This window comes from Opisthorchis viverrini, assembly GCF_000715545.1.
Source record: "Opisthorchis viverrini unplaced genomic scaffold opera_v5_14, whole genome shotgun sequence".
Lineage (NCBI taxonomy): Eukaryota > Metazoa > Platyhelminthes > Trematoda > Opisthorchiida > Opisthorchiidae > Opisthorchis > Opisthorchis viverrini.
Window position 1 is genome coordinate 689,841 of NW_008751670.1, and position 16,331 is coordinate 706,171.

General features: G+C 44.9%; 3 protein-coding genes across 3 annotated transcripts in view; 2 read left to right on the forward strand and 1 right to left on the reverse strand.

Annotated features, from left to right (window-relative positions):
- T265_01294 (hypothetical protein) overlaps positions 1 to 221 on the forward strand; it is a gene marked incomplete at both ends in the record, with an annotated part of 7,841 nt that extends 7,620 nt beyond the window's left edge. The window contains one exon of the mRNA XM_009165300.1: positions 42 to 221. Coding sequence (XP_009163564.1) covers positions 42 to 221 — 180 coding nt within the window. The remainder of the gene's footprint in view (positions 1 to 41) is intronic.
- The window catches only part of T265_01295 (hypothetical protein), a gene marked incomplete at both ends in the record, with an annotated part of 20,388 nt that extends 11,175 nt beyond the window's left edge, over positions 1 to 9,213 (reverse strand). Inside the window, 4 exons of the mRNA XM_009165301.1 lie at positions 6,718 to 6,891; positions 8,353 to 8,600; positions 8,641 to 8,956; positions 8,991 to 9,213. Coding sequence (XP_009163565.1) covers positions 6,718 to 6,891; positions 8,353 to 8,600; positions 8,641 to 8,956; positions 8,991 to 9,213 — 961 coding nt within the window. The remainder of the gene's footprint in view (positions 1 to 6,717; positions 6,892 to 8,352; positions 8,601 to 8,640; positions 8,957 to 8,990) is intronic.
- On the forward strand, positions 617 to 3,367 carry T265_01296 (hypothetical protein; the record flags this gene model as incomplete). Its single annotated transcript, XM_009165302.1, has 3 exons — positions 617 to 731; positions 2,037 to 2,222; positions 3,300 to 3,367. The coding sequence occupies 3 exons, from the start codon at positions 617 to 619 to the stop codon at positions 3,365 to 3,367; spliced, it is 369 nt and encodes a 122-aa protein (XP_009163566.1).
- Positions 9,214 to 16,331: the final 7,118 nt, after the last annotated feature.

Here is a 16,331-nt window from a genome sequence, read left to right on the forward strand (position 1 = left end):
CGACTTTTTGGTTCACCAACCGATGATCATCTCTTATCGAGGGATCTGCTTTCCTCAATCCGCTAGGGCTGTTATTGGACTGGGACTTCCTAAGGTCGCAGTCAGTGACTTGTGTTTGCTTGCCATTGTGGGCTCCCTGCGTACTCATGACACTTTTATGCGTGGCACATGTCGTTGAAGGTACATTTTTGCCATTTAATCTCACACCAGACCCAGTATGACGGTCACTTTGTGCCTGATGTGCGAGTCTTGACTGTGCTAGCGCACACTGCGCCTTGAAGAGCATTCACCATTGTTTGTCCTTTCTTTGGCTGTTGGTCCTTAGACGCGTGTTCCCATACCAAAATCTTTACATACTTTGGGATTCACCTCATCAGACTGGCACTGTCCTTGGCATGATTTCGAATGAGACGTTTCTCTCTTTTCTCCCATATTCTCCTGTTACTCTTTCGCATTCACCGCTTGCACTCACTTTTTATGTTTGTGACCATGCTCTTCAAAAATAAATGATAAAAATACGGCGAATACCTCTCAGCTACTTAAATATTGTAAGTAGTTCACATTCGATCCGATATTCGGACTTCAGCACCGTAAAGCACCGTGAGCTCTTGTTTTCATGACGTTTTACCAAATTTTCACGATCACAACAAATTACCTAGTCCATCAAGAGAGAGTCAGAATGCGACAGGAGAACAGCGATTCTTCAGCGCATCGCGAACAGCAACAGCTACGTTAATCATACGATATAAATGCTTTTATTTTCCAACAAAATGAACAGGCAGCGAAAATTCAACTCAAAAGTATCGGTTTATTTACGAAGGTTCCTCAAATTTTCGCGAAACAATAAATTCGCACTCTTGCGGAGGAATAAGGAGATTTCGGAGGGAGAACGTGAAACTTGAACTCCCTCGAGAAAATTCGACCAGAGTATTGCACAAGTCAAAATTACACCAGTGAACGCTATCATGGAAGCTCACTGAGTGATTTTCACAAATAAACAAACAAGTACGAATATTTCAGCCAGGCGGTGATAAGCTAAGTCAACCATTGGGTTTCCTGACATTACCAACAAGCGCCGCATTGATTTGTAAAATTTTTCGTCCGGCGCCCAACGACATTCGAAGAACTTTTGTCGTACATCTAAGGATCACGTTCACACAGTGGGCGACAGCGACGGGCAAACGAGATATCTCCTCGGTCGGTCGATAAGCTTGCTTCTGGGGTGTTCTGATGGTACACGCGAGTCCGGGTATGCAAGGGCCAGCAAGCAGGCGCAAGTGACGTAAACTAGTCACTCTCATGCTAGTTTGAGGCTCTCCATTGCTTGTGCCCCAAGACCCAGTTAGGGCATAGAAGAGCCTCGCTCAAAGCATGAGAAGCACACCGAAAACTGAAAAACCTGACATCAGGCATAAAGGCTTAACCACAGCGTGATGTTCACCAGAACGGTTTATGGTTTATAGTACTAGCAACAAAACACGTGCATTCCTCATAATGGATATATACTTTTGTTTCGAATATTTAGTTCTTTGGAAAGCATATCAAGACCGGAAAATAGACAAATTTCGTAGGAAGAAAGGCATTAGCCTCAAAAGATTGCTTGTGTAATGGAAAACTGAAAACACATGTCATGATTGTTTAAGGCCAGGGCAACCGATACTGTCTGAAGGGCTTAGTCGAGTTCATATGTGAAGGATATAAAATATACTCGTCAACATGCGCCTGCGGCAAATATTCACACTGGCTAATTGATTTATTCGTTGTATACTTTGAAATGCTAAGCTGGCCTGTAGGGCAGAATCTGTGCACATTCCTTGGATCTAAGAACCCACTGCAGAGCTGTCCGTATCAAGTAGTTTAGGCTACATTCACCGCCGCTGTAACGCACAACTGAAATTCTGAAGTAATTCAGCTTGATGCTACCTCAATACATCTGGTCTTGTCTATCTACTGAGTTGATTTACGCAAAGCAGCAGGCAAGGCGTCCGTGGAACCAGCACCACGCAGGGCACGATTTTTGTGTGTCTTATAGCCAGCTTCAAAAGACTCAGTACCAATCCCAAGATATGGAAGGATGATTAACATCGGATTCCGACGGGTCCAGTTACGAATGCTCGCTTCACCTGGACCTATTTCAGCGACAAAATGGTGCGAACGATCAAATCCAATTTGCCTGCTCAACGGCTGTACGATGTGCAGCTCTTGGACAGTAGACCGCATAAGTAAATCAGCGTTGAAGCAGAAACTTCCAGCGAACACAATCGACGGAAAAATCTCTAGACCAATTTGAAAGGATGCTGTTGTGTGCTAACTTGGGCCGCCACACCATACATGTAAGCAATCTTACGTGTGGCATCCTGCCAATCAGTTTCGCGGAAATCTAAGGAGACAAATCCAAAACTCGCTTCACGAGACGCAATGTACCATTGCTGGCTTAATCAGATGGTGCACTCCATAACAAGGAGATGATCGGACGTGGCTTTCCAGGATCACCATTGTTTTCCTCCACCTCTATCATCTTCCACGTAGAGTGATCGGGTCGCACAACCGTAAAAGAGTAGTGGAAGTACTTGGGAGATGCAGAACCTACTCTCCACCACCAGAAGAACGTAGTATTGTTGACAGGATCGGCTGTCTTACACAAGAACAGACCAGTTCTTCGTTATCTTGAACTGTGGTTTGTCGGTAAGAGAGAGAAAGTTGTTTCTGGTAGCATTTTATAGTATGTGCGCATGAGCTCATGACTAGTGCAAAATGCTCCCTGTTTGCACTGCGGTATTCATTTTAAACAGTCCACGTTAGTCTTCTGTAGAGTTCGTAAAGACGCTTTGATCGTCTCAACCTTGCAAGTTTATTCGTCTGTCCCACGCTTATAAGCGTGGGGCGATGTACGTTCATGTTACAGGAACAGAAAATAGTCGGATGAGTTTAGATCAGGTGTACCCAGGTGATGACCATTGTTCAGGTCCACATCGATCAGTCCTTGCACAAAGAATTCTTCATCAAGCAAACTGCAAACGTGCGGTGCAAAACTTGCTCGCTCCTTAAAAACGTGGGCCAATTAACCGGGTGCTAAATATTCCGCCAGGTGTATGGTGGTATGTCTTGATTGACTTGGTATTCTCCTGTGCCAAAATAAGCACAGTTGGTGCTCATCCGTCGAGATAAAACGTCGACTCATCAGTAAACAGCGCGTCCCGAACATACACTTTTTTAACGATCCAAAACAGCTAACGACGTTTTCTGTTGATAGTACTTCATCCCCACACGTGTTTTACATTATGTCGATTGAACCCGAGGCTCCTCAGTATCGCACTGGTCGACCGGAGTGAAATATTCCGCTGGCACACCAGACTTTGAATACTGATGTGTTGCACATTCTGTAAACTGTACACGATATTGCATAAGCAGCACATGGGTCCACCAGAGTATTTTCAGTTTTCAAGTAAATTCGTGCTGTGGACTCACCTGACAAGCATTTGGACACTTATGTGTCACTGAGACCCTATTCAAACGTCTAGTGCTGAAAACTTTCGTTGTCTATGCTAGAGGACAGAAGGTTCTGAAATTTTATTCGGTGAGCAGCGCGCCTTTACAGAACATCGTTGTGCCAACCGATCACATTACGTGTACGATCACCTCTCTGTCATGCAGTGCGACATCTGTTGTGATCCCTGGCCAAACCAGCAGTGGTCCAGTGATTCACTGGAAGTTTCTGCTTCAACTCTGATCTACCTATGCGACCTACTGTCCAGAAACTGCCACCAAACAATCTTTGATCATGCTAGCTGGATTCGATACACCAGTTCCTGCAATTTCCTAGAGTGGCCACTGCGTAGGCGACCGTATTTCAGGTGCTGTATTGATCGAGATGAATGTGAATAAACAGTTTAGTGCGCATTCCTACAGGCCCCACGAAAGAAGGGAGCCAAGACTATAAGCAGCTGCATTTGAGCAGTACACTGTCTTCGTTGGTTTATCAAGGCCCCTTAACATTTGTCCGTCGTATTCCATATTGCACGAATCGCTCACATAAGGTGTCCCCAGCGTACTGCTGTGTAAGCCGAGGCACAAACGTCCGAACTGACAACACAAATCGATCGGTTTCGTACAGGGATGCGGCTAAAGGGTCAACTACCTATAAAAGTACTCCAAATCAATATTTGAAGGCTTCTATTCTTGTCCTTAAGCTCGACATCGCAATTCGACTAAAGTTCACGTACCGTACGTGATAGCTTTTTAAACAAGATGTAGACAACGCACCCAGGTTGCGATGCCTTCATAAAAATCCTTCCGAATAGGTAACACCCGTATGAAGAGTACAAGATAGTACTTTCCACAAGCCCAAAACAAGCTTGGCCCTGCCCGAAAAAGAGATCGTCCCTCAAGGCAACCGAAATAACTTTTTCGCAGTGGTCTTTCTTGCGTGATGGCAACTGCATTACTATGATCTAACACTCATTTTGAGTTAGGTTCAAGCCAAGTATTGGTGCATACTGAAATGTCACATCTGTAAACCGATAGCAAGAATCGAGAATAAGTTCCCAGAAAGAATGAGCACAACTAGGGCGCTCAAACGTGTGGCTGAACCAATACGGCCGCTTAGCAACCCTAAATATACAGCTCAGAAGAGCTAGGATGACCGGTGAAAGTGGATCTTTTGTAAACAATATATTCCCACAGTAAGTGATGAAAAGTTGTACAGAATACGTAAGTTTCATCTCAGACGTGAATAAAAGAGTGACACAATCTGATTTGATGGATTAAAGACAAGAAGTGGCTAGAAAAATAAGGACAATTATGCTCATTTGGAGTTCCAGGGCATTCCGATCGGGTCGACCCGTCGATCGTTCATGTGTTCCCGAACCACGTGACTAAACTCTGGACATCCGGCCAATTCATAACCCACGGATAATAAGTGCTTGATTCTCGAGTTGAATACAGTAACTTGATTCGGTTTGATATCTGAAGGATGTAGAAATACGTAGTGCAGTAGATAGTAATAATACAGCGTCAGTACTACGGATGTCATAATTGACGAATGAGTGGTCCTATGGATGCTAATGTTGGTATTGGAGTAGTCTGTGTGAGGATTGTATCAGTCCCCTACCCTTCCCAAGACAGGGTTTTCGCCAAATGATCTGGCTGCTATAAGACAATAAGTTACTGGTGCTTAACAATTTTTTGGTGTCCGGGGAGAAGACAACGCAGGTGGATGTCGAGATTTCTGCTGAATGTAGTATAAGGAATGGCTAACATCAGCTGTAGTGGATAACTAGAGGATGATACTGTCCCAGGGCATGAGGATCCCACTGAAAACGAGAGGAACGATGAGCGGAAAAATTTTGTATGAGCAACTTCAAGAGGAGTTTGCTCAACGTTCTTTGGGCATGAAGTCACAAATCAGAGGCACGCTAACGACCAGCTACCATTGGTTGGTTTGGAACTCGTGCATGCTCAGCTTCAAAGTCCAAAAGCAGTAGTTGGTGGTCACTCGAGTTGGAGACCTGAATGAGGAAGCATTTTCGTGTGAGAAACCTATAGTCAAAGCAAAGGGGTGATTCAGTGAGCAGAACCTGGTAGAAGTGCCATTCATTGATTCGACGGAGTACGTATGGACAGGATAAAAGCTGTAGTCATGATGCTCAAACAGTAAATTCCGTTCTTAGCAAAGCATGGCAGGAGTTCCGGGCGTACAAAGTCCAGGAACACTGCTTCTTTTCGAGTGGAATATTTAGCCTTGTGAAGGAGTTAGACTTCAAAGTGGCACATTTCAGATTGAAGCTCATAATTCGTTGATGGCTGATCTTTGATCAGCTCGTGTGATCTCAGTTAACCCACAGATTTCGTCCACAGCTCTTCCATTGAGTAAAATCAAACCGGGTTCGGCGTCGAAACGCGATGGTCGGTATGAAAACCAAAATATGCTCACAGCTGGGCGATTTTAAATCAGGATCACCTCAACCATACCGTTCCACGCAGCGTTTACCTCTCGTTCTGTGGTTTACGTTTGTGTAGTGCAGGATTGGATACAACTTATCCCTTCACGAAGATAAAAACCAACTTAAATCAGAAACATTTTTCGGGCTCCCAAGAACCGTCACTTTGTCGATTTTCAACCATTCAATCACACAACTAGTGACAAATGCTATATTGGTTGGGTTATGATCCACGGCTCCTGAAATACATGCCTGATCGGCTCGGAAAATTTCATCAGTTGTCTGCACGTCAATTGAGGGCACGGAGAGAACAAGCGTATGCTGTTAAAAACACACATGTGCCACTCTGACCAAGAAAAAATCGTTCAGCTGTAGCACCCTTTCGGTGCCTAATTGCCATGCAACCAGAAGGAAGCACGAGGGCCGGTATACTGCCAGGTTTCCCAAGCCTAGACAGGGGAAGTCAAGAGGCAGAGGTCGGATTCGAACTACGGACCTTCGGATCAGTAAATTCGCGTTCTAATCACTTAGCCATCTCGCCTTTCCCCCCATTATCAAGAAAAACCAGATGTGCATATCTTGGTAAAGTTTACCGAAGGCTTCAGGATAAAAGCTCCGAGTTACTGGAAAGCAACCTTAACTCTGAGTTGGAGTGTTAAAATGGGCCACATTATTGGCTGATTATATCGTCTAAACCAATGTGGATAGAAATGGAGAACCCAGGAATTGAAGACGGCATACATGTCGAGGAATAGTTTCAAAAATGGTTTCCGCCTACCTTTTGTTCTAAAAGCGAGCAAAGACAGGCCAAGCTCGAGACTCTGTCCATAATCTCCTTCGTCACAGGCGAATTGGGCATAAGTTATCAGTTGATCAACTGCCTCCAATTTTGCCAATTGTGACTCCTCAGTCTGTGCGGTGGCAACCGCCTTCAGTAATGCGGACAGTTTAGCTGTAAGGAAAAGGAAACGCACACCTTTGTGCACAAGGCTGGAGATCACGAAAATTTAAGGAAAGGAAAGCAAGGGGAACAGTGAGACACATCAGTAGGCGAGGGCGGAAAGTGAAGTGCAGGCTACAACTGGGTACTGAGTGTACAACAGCCTAATACTTCGGGTCGTACATCAGTATCCGTCTGCGGTCTCCCAACTCATGGCTGAAAAATTGATTATTTTCGACTGCTTTATATTACAGAGCGGCTAATCCTAGGTTTATGTTTGAAAACCAGAAACAATACAAGCTGCTTAAATCAGCAGAAGAAAGTATGTAGTGCGAGAAGAGCAGGGGGTTTTCAACAGAGATTACGTCCTGCGAGGGAAGCCAATCTATGCTGGAAAGCCAAAAACCATTGAAGAGCTGCTTCATCTTTATTGGGAACCATCATGAGTGTTCATATCACCCGACTCGGGTACTCGATCTCCAGGATGGTAGTTATAACACTCAACAATTCGGCCATAAGCGACTGATTAGCAGTGATTAACCTGCGCTCAGACAGGACGTAGCGCCAACTACCACATCACGTGGTCACAATTGCTGATTGGTTCTTCGAGGGATAACTTCTCGAGTGGAAGGTTCACTCATCGTGTGAATTATTCTCCCTTATGAGCTACTTCTTTCAGCCGTAGCAACCTTCCGAAGCCTAGACAGGGGAAGTCGAGAGGCAGAGGTCGGGTTCGAACCACAGACCTTCCGGTCAGTAAATTCGCGCTCTAACCAATTGGGTCATCTCGCTACTTAAGGATTGTTGGCAGTGTGAAGAGATTTGGGGATTTTCAATGGAGATTCCATCCTGTGGGCGAAGCTGATCTGTGCACAGCTGTCATCCTTATTGGGAATCACCTACAGTGCAGGTCTCACGAAACTCGGGGAGGCAGGATATAGCAAAGGACCAGCTTAGAATACAGAAGCAAGAGTGGAACTTGAGACTGGAGAGAAAAGCAGTCGACTCAGAACAAGCAGGCCATCAATGGACCTGTGAAACAGCCTGTTTAAATGGACTCAAATAAACTTGGTTTCCGTCGGTGGTACCTAAGCAGTCATCCTTTGTGATAATTGCGTTTTATTCATGCATCGAGCGAACACCACAGCTGATATTGTTGCAGTCACTGAAACTTGGCGACTGGACAGGTAATCAACATGTTTTCTGGACAATAGATGGGCTACATGATAACTCCTATATTTTTTTCTCGACAGTATGACGTGAAAGGAGCCCATAGCGGTTCTTCGGTAGTATACGACCACCTGTGCTTCTTAAGATCTGCGGACCTCATACATACATTGTTATGGAGTGTATTCCGATTGGACCAAGGGTGGGTTTATTAGCAAATAATGCCACTCGTGGTCAACAAAATAAACGTACACTAAGATCATCCTATTCACTAGTGACATCTACATAGGTAAGGTCAGGACTTACAGTCGGTTACAGAGAGAGGTCGGTAGCCGATATCCCCTTCTCTCAGCTTGACAACAAGACCCATACCATTCAGGGTTGGGCAAACGCAACGTGCACGTCGCTCCGATTTTTCTAGGAAAGCATAGGGAGTTGAGTGAGTCATACCACGCCCTGTTTCATCCAGAATGATGTTATTTTGTTTTGCAAAGTTACACAGCTTCTTCAGAAGAACCTCCGCACTGGCAGTAGGCTTTTTGCTCAACACTGATCTATAAGATAAGGGTAAGGGAAAACTTGTGCACATCTCACTTCACTGCGGCAAACAAGGTGGGAGCAACCAGATTAAGTTCCCCGCCATTAGAAGGCTCTGTTTTTACGACGACTGCTGGTTTTTCAGTCGGAGTGTCTCTGCACAGTGTGAGATAAGTATGGAGGTAATGCTTGTACCTGAAGTATCCATAATGTAGGTTGTTCGGTCCGGTCAGAAGTGTAACTAACTCTGGAGGATCGTGAAAATATCGGTGACATAGTACATATCGCCCAGGCTCTACGGAGCTGGAGATACCTAGGTGTAGGACTTCAAAGGGCCCAACAAGGCGCAGCTGGAGGATATCCATCAAAGCACCTGTAAAACGTATATACAAATGACAGTCACAGACCTAGGGGGTCTTTCGCATCCAAAGTGGTGCAAAACTGATAGAACTTGACCAATTCATTGGGAGAATCTAGGTAAAAGCCCTGCTTGATCGCCATCAGGCTGGGCAAGAATGAAGAGGGAACAGGTTCGGTGATCGCGTCCATGTGAGGAACTTTTGGCTTTGCTCTGTTGTCCGCCGCCACGTCGCTTTTGCGTTTCCTACGCGCGGAGTGTGTGTCAGGCATCACTGAGCTCGGGGAAGAGTCTGGAATCACAGTAAAAGTGATTTAAGTAGGAAAATGGCAACTTATCAGTAGTATCTGACTGGTTAGAGACTGCTTAGTCCAAGCACAAGCATATCTGAGAAACCTGTGAAGGGACAAGAACTCGAGTAAACTGCACACGGGCGACTATGGTCATGGTTGTGGTGTGGATGAACTTCATTAATGTAAAAGAAACCAGATCCTGCAAGTGTCTCGATGTTAATTACAAAATCGGTAAAAATCGTGGATGACCCCTTCTTGGGGCTCATCAGTAGGGTCAAATTCCAGGATTTCCATCAAACTTATGTACAAACAAGGTACTTCGTAGATATGGTAACAACCATTCAGGGTGTTGCGATGAGAGCTGGTATGTAGGAAAAATAGATCCTAGTTATCAAGGAGTGAGGGGCATTCCTGATGTTTTGCTGGAGTTTTCAAAGCCTATGCATACTAGTTTTACAGGAATTCGGAAAACGGGACATAGAATGACCTGTTTCCTCCTCCAAAGTGGGCTTAAAGACAGACGTTTTGCTGCAAGTACGAACGTATACGTGGGGTTCTTCGCTGGTTCCTCATTGATGTGTGGACTCTTTACGCCGCTAAGCAGTCCTTTTGATACTGACTAAAGTGAATCTGGAGTGACCATTGCCGGGATCTTCAGTTTACTTTACATACTCTCACTTCTGGTTGAGGTATAAACCTATCAGAAAGGTTTCGGAGGTGTTAAAGACGTCACCCTTTAAATCTGAATCTGCCCCCACCTGCAATTGGTTTTCCGAGTCTTGTGGGTAAACCTCTGAATTGCCACAGCTGCCTGGGTCGAGTATCAATAGATATATCTATCGTTTGATCTATCTCTACATCACACCTATTTGTGACCATCCAATGTTCCTTCTTAGATATCATCTGGTCTCACTATCTCTGTCAGTTTCCTTCCTTGGCTCTTCAATTCCAAACTGTTTTACTGGCCATACTTTTGGTAACGCCTTCCATAACAGTTGATATTCTGAAAACTTGTTACTTTTGCGCATGGTTATTCAGCAGGCCTATCATTTCCTCAGATGTACGATTCGTATGCGAGCCTTTAAACGATGCTGTTTGCTGACGTTCTACATGCTAAGTCAACGGGCTTCCTTGCAGTATAAGTTGAAAATGGTCCGGAACCAACCATTGCATGAAGGCTACATGCAGCACACACTACCACCTTTCTAAGCAATGCATCGTTTAACCCACCCACGGAGGCATCGGAGTCTACATACTTGTCTAGCTAGGAAAATAGCTCGAAACAAAGACCGGACTCGGGAGGCTTTTTCCTGCCACAATTGACATCGTTACTGATACCATTTGTCATTCATGAAGTAGACAGTCAAACGCATCCAAGAAAACCGAATGAGAAAGATTATGTGTATCACTTCTTGTTCGGTAGTGCTTCAGAAGTTCAACACCTGTCTTGAACTTACTCATAGCCGGGGAAAAGCGATTTAGCTCGTTTGATCTTAGCAAACGTTTTGGTCACCATCGTGTATCTCAACCAAGCGCCTAATAACGTCTGACATATGGCTCCGAAACAGCGGGAATGATTTGGAAAATTGTTCCGGATTCCCATATTACATCGAAATGCGCTTACTCATCACCTACGCCAACGAGCACTGCAGTCCCACAAAGCAGCTCTTGGAATTAACTCATCAAGCCATTCAATAATGGCCCATGAATAGCGCTAGACCCTGGGCACTTAGCAATAAACTCCAGGCAACCTCTGTCAAGAATCAACAGAAGGCACGCCGTTCCGGCTTAGCGTCACGAGTGCTTACTTTGTAGGAACTACGGTTACCCTAACCGGAGAACTGTAAAATATGGCCACTACCCATGTAGTCTCTAAACGGTGAGACATATTGCTAAGTGAAGTAGGCATGTTTTGTACTAACCTGTACGAGATGGCTCAAGTGGTTAGAGCGCGAATTTACTGACCGGAAGGTCTGTGGTTCGAGTCCGACCTCTGCCTCTCAACTTCCCCTGTCTAGGCTTGGGCAACCTGGCAGTATCCAAGCCCTTATGCTTCCTTCGCGTGGCATGGCAGCTAGGCACCGAAAGGGTGTTACAGCTGACTGGTTATCTTATCTTTATTTACTAACCTGTACGCTTCGAACCAGCCACTTGTGCTGAAATTACAGCATTCAGTTCGCTGGGTGAATATGGACGCGTCCCGTGTGCTTGCCATTTGACCAGAAAGTCGCATCCCGGAAATTTCCCAAGGCACACTAGAATCTCTACAAGAGATCACTCCTATTGAGTGTGACAAAATTTGTGGTTAGTAGTGTCCTAAATACTTCACTTTCCGGCAGCTTCCAAACCATAAAAGTTCGGTCCAGGTGACGGTAGGAACTGTCCGTATCGGTCGAATGTTTGAGTGTAAAATCCCATTCGACAGTGGCATTCCTTCAGCGTGAAAATGCTAGACAAGGAGACCTCAAGCCAACACAGAAGCGGTCGAAAATCCAGAATAAAGCTCGAACAACTTACTTACTCGCACGCCCAAACCGTTGAAATATCTCGAACGCTCTTGAGTTTAATTGATCTTACGACTTACTTCTTGTGGCCCCAACACTATTCATCCCCATAAGATGTGCCCTTCTGGTAGTGGACGGAAACGTTGTGAGCAGGCGCATTTAGCCAACTCAATCAGCATGGCGGAAAATAGACCGATGAGGTTTGAGGTTTCATGTGCCTCTCCCATAGATAGGCAATTAATTAGGTTCTCCACTCAGTAATCCTTGGCATGCCGCTGCATGAATGGAACAGAGTTAACTCTGCTTAAGATGTGCACTCTAGTGATCTAGAAATGAGTTGAGACGGCCATGGCTAGTTTACTTCTCAGTCACCTAAATAATCTGTACCCTGTCATAGGGCGTTGGATATCTCCAATTTTCAGTCATGAGTCCCATGTGTAATGGGTTACAAGAGACTTGACATGAAATATATTTAAGCGGATGAATGTGTAGCACCTGTGTAGCACGTACATGCAAGGTTACAGCCGGACCAGAACGAAATAGAAAGTTTAACTGGACTACAACACCATTCTCTTTTAAAAGAATCCTCACAGCAAACGAATCCAATTATGCGCAGGTCCAGGCAACTTATGATACACGTCAGTTGTGGACCATTTGTGTTGACTAATGTGAGTTCAGAAACAAGAATAAAATGAAGGCATCAATCTGAGAGGACAGTGATGACAACAAGGAACAACTGTTGAAATCCAGGGAGGGACAGTATCTGTTTTACTTAGGGGACTTTTAGGAAAAGTGGAGGTATTAAATACTCGTCTTGCGTCATTTGGGGCCTGACAATAAAATAAACTGAAAGAAAATTCAAACATGTTCCTAGGTAGGTGCGGAAGTGATGCGATCCAAGAGTTGTGAACGGGGTGCCGAAGTTTATTTATCCCTGAACTTACCAAACTTCGACCAGCGAAAGGAATGACAAGTAATGCCACGAGGTCTGTTTGATTAGAGCTTAGGAATCTTGGAATAAATTATCAATTGCTATGCGTAGCAAACCGAGTAAGATCGCCTAGGCAACGCAATAACTATCAAGCAGGACAGCAGTATGGGCGGAAAGGTGACGTCATGGACGAATGGAAGGATCTGAACTTGAAGATTGACGGGTCACGGTCCTCATGCGGTACGGACTCTTCAACTATTTTTCATTCGAAATATTTTTTGGTCTCTCCGAAAGGACCTAACACGCATTGGGGCGGAGTGAACCTCATAAGACAAAAAAGACCAATGATTTGGAAGGAGAGGAAGTGGCAACAACTCTGTTATTAAAAGCAGCGACAGGTACCGGTGGTCCAGATAAGGTCGCCCAATCCCAGAGTGGAAAATCTAAACAGCCACCCATTCTAGATGTTCCAACTAACTTTCCTGGCAGGCAGACCATAGTACCCAGGAGATAGGACAACACCTTAGGAGCCAATAATCAAGTGGCCGGTAACAATTCAGGAGAGACTGTAGTTATGACAGTAAGAATTGTGTCGACTTACAAGCTGGGGCGAACCGCCATGAGCTTGAAGTCGGAAGGGAATGCAAATGATACACACAACAACCTGGATAAACTTGTCTGTCGGAATGAAATGTCGGCTAAGCCACTGAGATATGGCTCAGCACAGACGACGTCAACGCTGTGTGCCTAGAATGCCACACGATGGAAGAACAGGCAGAGGGATACTAATTCATGACTGCAGGTGGCAGAAGTGTGACGGTCTCTTCTCTTAACATCAACAACAGTGCGTGGAGAAATATGTGGTGTGAGGGTGTGTATTTATGTATATTTGTCAAGAACCTAATGACCCAGGACCTGAAAAGCTAGACCTCTTTGGTCTCACTGACCAACTCTTTAATTGTAAAACCAGAATGGTGGTACTAGACGACTTTAATGTTCTACGGATCGAAATTATGACGGGATTACGTCGCTCGGAATTTTTTAAGATAAGACTCGGTACCATGAACACTGCCACTACGTGAGAGAGCCAGTCGGCCGACTAGTAAAATCAAACTCTTTACTCTGAAGTTTCTGAGAAGCACCAGATGACGAAAAACCATCAAATAACCCTTGCACTCTGAAAGTGCAAACGAAACAAGGGATCATCTCCAACGTTCTGGTTAGAGTGCTTTGCGCAAAAGAATAATTGTCAAAAAAAAAAAACGTAAGCCGCATAATCAAGTCCATTAAGTGTCTCCCCGAAAAAAAACGTAAGCCGCATAATCCAAGTCCATTAGTGTCTCCCCGGAAGTGATTTTGATACCTAATTCTCAGTCCCTTGGAGTGTGTAACGTCGATGAGAGAGTGGAAAAAAGGAGATGGATTGTTTTGACAAACTCTGCTAATGTCGGAGAGCGCCTAGGCAGCCTACCCTGAGTAGAGGCATCGGAATAAAGGGCACGAAGCATATTTACAAACTTCATGAGCATCTCCTCTGGCGAGGAATGTTTAGGAAACCTAATTAACCCTATCTATCTCACCACTCCACATAAATATATTCGTATTTAGCTTTCGTGAAGATATGCGGGTGCGAGTGTGCTAGTCTTGTTGACGTGATCGTTTTGGAAAACAAACCCCAGATGATGCTAAGCTCTTTCGTCACTCAAAGAGTAGACACGGAAGACCGACACTGTGCTTTACCTCCAGATCACCTCGTTCACTATGCTCGCATCCTCAGAATACTTTGAGTGTTCCGACTAAAACGGAGTGTTTGAAACCGGTTTTCCAATCTTTCAGGTAATGGGATGATTTAGTAGCTGGTGTAGTATGCACGCTATGGAGGCACTAGAGGTCAGTGATTCTTCGAACGCGAAGGTTAACAACAGTTTCTGTGGGTGGAAAAGACGAAGGAAGCTCATATGCCGAAACCCAGTAAACAATGTTGTATGTCACCAATACTTCACACAAACCACGATACCAGACATTGTACACTATACTGGTAGTTGTCTGCTTATCTCCCGAATACAGGCAGCTGACGCAGAGGGGTCAGGACAGTCGGAAAGTTCGCTTACTTAACCATCCTTCAAACTCATACATTCAACGTGCCATCAAACCAAGAAAGCGCATTCCACATCTTAAAATCGAAAACCAAATGCCCCGCCGCATCTGTTGGGATTAGCCGCTGGAGCGACGCGAGAGCCCATATATACTCCAAGCCAAACCCAAGCGAGTGATTGGTCCAGAAATCGTCACGTGACGAGCGCAAAGAAGGCGCCATGTGACCATCAGTACTCGGGCTTACGAGGCCAAGCGGATTAACTAAAATTTTGGGCGACCTCCATCAGTAGCTTGTTGATCGCCAGAGGAAAGCGGTACATGAGCCACCTTTCGAATCCGGGATCTGTGACTTGTCGCCTTTCCCACCTTTCCCCCTCAATGTTTAGATGGCTAGGTTAATGCTAGTTATTTCGTTTCTGGAGATATATATATGTTGGCTTCAATACTGTATGTAATACATGATGCTAGTGACCCAATCAGGTAAAAAGAACATTCTGTTGCGGCAAACTCAGACATATTTGGTGCAAAATGTACATGGGCAATTAATTTGTTCAGGCTGTGACCAAACCAGCTGGGGCAACTACGAGAGAAAGCCTTGAATAGGGAAGTTTCGGTCTGATGGCGAGTGGATCTTTTGTTTTAGACGTAGACTGGTTTAAGCCGCAGATGCGTACATGTTCAAAGCAACGCATCCCAGGGATTCCGTGCAGGTGGGCAGCTAGACCGCTACAAGTAATCGTTCTGCTGTCGTTTCGTCTGCCTCCGGGCCGCGATAGATTCTTCCAAACCATTCTCTAATTCCTGTAGCTTTGTTCATTTCACACGATGGGCTCATTCTAGATTTGAAGCGTCCGTTAGATATCTATTGATTCGAAACCGACGTATTTTATGAAATTCATTATGCCTTTTAGGTGTCCGTGAATATTATAAAAATGTGGCGTTATCATCACTTGCGCCACGGCGTGCATCTCATGCACTTATAGGGATGAGTATTTAGATGTCAACGTAATGCCAAAGATGGCGGACGTCTCCGATTGTGGACGCCGTGGTTGAATTTCAATCTTGGATACGAAACTTTTGGCATCCACCGGAAATGAGCTATGCATGTCGTGAAACCCGGGTGGTTGTTTCAAGCGCTATGGGGTACGCGTTTTTATTTTATGTATGCGGCCGAAAGCGGTTTGGATGGCAATAATTTGTATGCTTGTAAGGTTTCGTCTTTTTTGAGATTGCATGACTACCACCGGGCGAGCCTGTTTTGATCTCCGTTCACACGAGTGCGCGACTCATCGCGGTGCTCGCTCGATACGGCTGACTTGAGCACGCACGACGCATGAGGGGCATCGATGTTGCTGGCATCTGTAGGCCCAAAGAGGGATATGTATATTAATCAGTGTGGAATCGTTTTTATCTGATGTGTGTCACTTAACTTCTGACCCAAATACTGACGTGAAGACATTATCTGAAGATATTTATACTCTTTCTCTATTTGTTTTGTCCCAAAATTCGTCACATGTTTTTAAAACGTTGATATCCGTTTCTGGTCAAAAGCATGACTTTATTGT